The 5659-nt window shown below is 41.9% G+C and overlaps 1 protein-coding gene across 1 annotated transcript in view; it reads right to left on the reverse strand.

Moving 5' to 3' along the window:
- Positions 1 to 5659, reverse strand: part of LOC106881912 (oxysterol-binding protein-related protein 1) — a 48769-nt gene that overhangs the window by 13532 nt on the left and 29578 nt on the right. Inside the window, exons 7-10 of the mRNA XM_014932432.2 lie at positions 5362 to 5506; positions 4335 to 4447; positions 3207 to 3280; positions 2500 to 2563 (exon numbers count right to left, since the gene is read on the reverse strand). Coding sequence (XP_014787918.2) covers positions 2500 to 2563; positions 3207 to 3280; positions 4335 to 4447; positions 5362 to 5506 — 396 coding nt within the window. The remainder of the gene's footprint in view (positions 1 to 2499; positions 2564 to 3206; positions 3281 to 4334; positions 4448 to 5361; positions 5507 to 5659) is intronic.

A 5659-nucleotide genomic window follows, 5' to 3' on the forward strand; every position in this document is an offset into this window, starting at 1 on the left:
TTTTTGTATGTGGCAGATGCTCAGGAGCAATAAACACTGAAAATGTCAAGAGAACAGCTTCTGTCACATTCCAGGGAGAAAAACTAGAAGTAGTTGATAGCTTCTGTTACCTAGAGGACTAAGTCAGTAGCGAGGGTGGATGCTCTGAAAGTATAGCTGCTAGAATAAGAAAAGCCTGGACAAAGTTCAGAGAGCTCCTACCTCTGCTGGTAACAAAGGGCCTCTCACTCATAGTAAAAGGTAGACTGTAAAAGACATATGTGTGCGAACAGCCATGCTACATGGCAGTGAAACAAGGGCCGTGACTGCTGAGGAGATGCGCAAGCTTGCAAGGAATGAAGCCAGCATGCTCCGCCTGATGTGTAATCTCAGTGTGCATACACAACAGAGTGTAAGTGCCCCAAGAGAAAAGTTGGACTTAAGAAGCATCAGATGTGGTGTGCAAGAGAAACAAATGCACTGGTATGGTCATGTGGTATGAATGGATGAGGATAGCTGTGTAAAAAGGCTCACACCCTAACGGTTGAGGGAACCTGTGACAGAGGTAGACCCAGGAAGACTTGGGATGAGGTGGTGAAGCACGATTTTTGAACATTGGGCCTCACCAAAGCAATGACAAGTGGCCGAGACCTTTGGAGATATGCTGTGCTTCAGAAGACCCGGCAAGCCAAGTGAGACCATAACCATGGCCTATGTCAGTGCTGTATAACCAGCCCATTTAAGAGTACCCTTCAATCATTAGACAATAAACTATGCTTGCGAAGACCTGTAGAGGCAGGTGAAATCGTTGTCGTGGCCGAAGACAGTACTGCCTGATTGGCACCCATGCGAGTGGAACATTAAAAGCACTATTCGAGCGTGATCGTTGCCAGGGCTACTGACTGGCTCCTGTGCTAGTGACATGTAAAAAGCACCATTCAAGCGTGGTCGTTGCCAGTGCCACCGCACTGGCTCCTGTGCAGGAGGCATGTAAAAAGCATTATTTGAGCATGGCCGATGCCAGAACTGCCTGACTGGCCCTTGTGCTGGTGGCACATAAAAGCACCCACTACACTCTCGGAGTGGTTGGCATTAGGAAGAGCATCCAGCTGTAGAAACTTTGCCAGATCAGATTGGAACCTGGTGCAGCCTTCTGGCTCACCAGTCCTCAGTCAAACCGTCCAACCCATGCCAGCATGGAAAGCGGACATTAAATGAAGATGATGATGACATACACACACACACACACATATGGGCCTCACAGAGGCAAAGTGGAGAAGTTCCTTTTGAGTGTTGGGCTTCACAGAGGCAATGACCAAGACCTTTGGCATTATGTCGTGCTTGAGAAGAAGACCCATGAAGCTGGGCAAAATCGCAGTCATGGCAGATATCGGTATCACGCAAATTGGCACCCATACTGATGGCACATAAACACACCCTGATCTCACGCAAATGGCACCCAAGCTCTTGGAGTGGTTGGCATTAAGAAGGGCATCCAGCCATAGAAAACCATGCCGTGGCACACTGGTGTGCCACGAGACGATGCTAGGTGTGCCGCAGTGTAACCTGAATATAATATCTTTCCTTATATTTTTTGAAAAGGATTTAAGTGTACCACAAGTGAGAAATGGTTGTGAAGCACTGGTATATACCACTTCAATCGCTGTTACGATCCATCCCTCGCTCTTTCTCTCTTACCATGACACATCTTTATCGCAATCCCATCATACAGTTCATCCTGTCTTCTTTCCAACCAACAACCAACAAGTAGGCATCACTGTCCATCTTAAGTTGCCTCATTCCCCAGCCACTCTTACCATCACTCATCTCTTCCTCTCCATCATTACAACTCCTACCACCACCCAGTCTCCTACACCACTTTCCCACCATGCTCCCCCACCACCCTTACAACCCACTTATTCTTTCCTCCCATCATACTCTCACTCGTACTATCACCCACTCACCCTACTCTCTCTCTCTCTCTCTCTCTCTCTCTCTCTCCTCCCACTTTACTGCATCTTGATCAAAACAGACATAACTGACATAAGCAAATGGAATCACTGCAGCACCGAGATGGTCCTTTAGTCCCAGCAATGATGCCAACAACATCTTTTGTGGCGTTACTGCGATTAAAATGTACCCAGTTAGACTATGACCTTTCTGGGTCACGCCAGAAAGGGCCATCCGGCTGTCAAAATTAAGACATGATTCCACCAATCCATTTTCAGGATAGTGACAGCAATTAAGATCTGAATCAGATCAGTTAAGGCAGCTGATCCAACCCATGCCAGCATGGGAAGCAAACATAAAATGAAGATCGTGATGATGGTGGTGGTGGTGGTGGTAATGGTGTTGGTGGCGGTGGTGGTGAAGGTGACAAGGCAAGGAAGATGATGGTGGTCATGTTGATGTTGTTGATGACGACAACAATGATGATGATGATGATGATGGTGCAATTGTGATGTTGACAGAGACAAAAAGGTTTATGCAAATGTGTCCCAGAAAAGTACAAAAACTCACCTCGATTGTTGCATGGTCCAAATACTTCATGCCTTTCCTGCGAGCACCAGTGCTGGCATCACCTCTGAGGAGAAACGCAATAAAAGAAACATGATTGGTTTCATATCAAATGGTAGAATCATCATCATCATCATCATCATCATCATCATTTAAGATCACTGGTAGGACAGAACAAGCAACACCTGTTGTTGAACTCTCTCAATGCTTTGATGAGAGTTCAGTAAAAAGCAGTGATGTTTAGGGGTTCATTTTCCAGTCCCCTGTTCCAGACTGGGGAGAGCAGCACTGCTCCTAAGAAGATCTGCTGCATCACCTGAGGAGAGTATAAATTCTAAATCTGCCCCAGCTCTGTGGGAAACATTATCCTATAGCTGCCTGTGTCCAGGGACAAAGTCGAAGACTTCCAATAGCATCTTCTACCTGTCACCCATTGCCTCTTTCCCTATCACTACTTTACTTATGCATCTCTACTTCAAGTTGATGAAAGGACTTTGACAAACCTAACTGATTGATTGAAGAACTGATTTATTATTCATGCAATCAATTATTTAATTAGTTAACCAACTGACTGATAATAATGAAAGAAGTGAACCAGAATCAGTGCATGTGTTTATTATTAGTATAATGACCCTCCCAAGATACAACAAAATTTGTTTCAACACAAAATTTCACAACAAGAACTTTGCAAACCAAATACAAAAACTTACCTGTTGCTGAAATAAGAAACAATGCCCTTTTCTAAGACCATCCAGAGGGATTTGAAACCAAAAAATCTGGTTTTCTGGAAAGCAAAAAAAAGGAAAATTATTTAAGAGAAGGCCCTGATAAAGATTCAAAAGTGCAGTTTAAACATAAAGCTTTTTAAAACAAAACACTTATAAAAACAAAGACTACAGTCAGCTGTGACAGTAATTTGAACTCACACCCACACAATTTGGCTAACTGCTTAAATTTATATTCAGTAACTAACCCATCAAACCAACAATACCAGAAGCAACAACTGGATATAATCAAATCTTACATTAAACTGTTGTCAGCTGTTTAATTTCTTCTGTATGGAATAACATATTTGTTGAATTAGGTTCAAATCTAGGTGCATGTATGCCTGTATGTATGCATGCATATATGTATGTGTGTGTGTCTTCTATTTTCTAATTATTATAAATCTTTCATTGAGGAGGGAGCCGGTTTCCAACAAAGATACAAGTCTCCATCTTTGGGATGTAGTTAATACAAATTCACATTTGGAACTTGAGAAAAGTCTTGCATATTTTTACTGTTCCACTCACAGATTGCATTTGTAATGTACGAATTATCCGGTCAATTTCTCTTTCTGAAAATCCCAGTTTATCCAGATTCTCCTTTAAGCATTTACTAACAAAACCTAGCGCTCCAATTATTATTGGTAGGAATATGAATTCATAGTCTGGATAGAAAAGTTGGAGGTTTCAAAGAAGTTGTCCATAGCCATCCTCTTTTCTTGTTTATATTTTCAAAGAGACATTTATATCTGCAGGGCAGCTGACCTCTATGATGGCACATACCTTTGTTCCTCTGACCCAAACAACAATATCTGGTCTGTTATGTTTACCTTTGAAAGAAGTTTTGATGGGAATATTCCACCAGTATTCCTTGAGTTTGTGTTTATAAATGTATTCAGCCTTTCAGGGTTGATAAAATAAGAACCATTTGAATACTAGGTGGGGGGGTCGATGTAATCGACTCATCCCCTCCCTACAAATTGCTGCCCTTGTGGCAACATTTGAAACCATTATTATCATTACTATTATTATTGTTATTATTATTATTATCATCATCTAATATGATATTGTTACCTTAAGAATAGGACCTTCTTGTCGGACTGACTGCACTGGAATGTCTTGCACTGGTCGCACATTTAACAGGTGTTTCATGTTGGGGGAAGTGGTTAAATCAACAGCACGCTGACCTGGAAGGTAAAGACAGGTAACATGATAATGACACCAGGTAACATGGGATAACAATAACAGGTAAAATGCGATGACAGTAATATATAACATGTGATATCATCATCATCCTCGTCCAACGTCCGCTTTCCATGTCATCATGGGTTGGAGAGTTTGACTGAGGACTGGCAAGCCAGAAAGCTGCACCAGGCTCCAATCTGATCTGGCAAAGTTTCTACAGCTGGATGCCCTTCCTAATGCCAACCACTCCGAGAGTGTAGTGGGTGCTACACTTTTGGAGTGGTTGGCGTTAGGAAGGACATCAAAATATATAACATATTGGAACTAGAATAGGTAACTTCAATTTAATTATTATCAAATATTAACCCACAACGTTTTGGCTGATTTATTCTCCAGCCTTCATCAAAAAAGAAAAAAAAAGACAGGCAGCACATATGCTAAGACACAATAACCTCCTAAGCAGACCCAATGCAGATATGAGTAGCATATGGGAACTGGTATTAAGGATAGATACAAAAATGTTAAGTTTATAAGCCCTAAAATTCACTCTATAATTGCCTACGGGTAATGGTTAACAGCACAGGCTACTAACCCCAAGAGTGCGAGTTCAATTCCAGGCAGTGCCTTGAATGAATAAATAATAATAATAATAATAATAATAACAATAACATCAGCAAAAAAATACCTTAGGAATGAGAACCCAGGACTGGGTTCAAAATTCTAACAGGTCACATGATGAAGGCTGGAGAGTAAATCAGCCGAAACGTTGTGGTAACAACAAACAAGATGAGGACAAATATCCGTCCAATGTAAATAATGTAAATAACAACAAAGACAAATTCATTTGTCAGGACAAAAGTTGTAAATCTCAAGTTTACAAAGAAAACAGTGATTGAGTGTGTGTGTGTGTACGAACCATTGTTGTTCTTCAGTGATGTGTCGATGCCATACTGGAGAAGAAGGATGGCAACTTGCTTGTGATTGCGAAGTGCAGCTAAGTGCAAGGCTGTGTTACCGAACTTATCAACAGAATTGATGTCTGGAGCATTGTTTTGGTTCAACTGAAAGAACAGGAGCAGATTCTTGGGATGTAAATATCTGGCATTGCAGTGGCATCGGGGACAAGGGTGGTTGAGAAGAATGTCAACTGGGTAACTGTGGGATTGGATGTTGAGGACAGGGTTGGGGGTTAGGGTGTGTGAAAATGGGGGGGG

Source organism: Octopus bimaculoides, chromosome 4 (genome assembly GCF_001194135.2).
Source record: "Octopus bimaculoides isolate UCB-OBI-ISO-001 chromosome 4, ASM119413v2, whole genome shotgun sequence".
Lineage (NCBI taxonomy): Eukaryota > Metazoa > Mollusca > Cephalopoda > Octopoda > Octopodidae > Octopus > Octopus bimaculoides.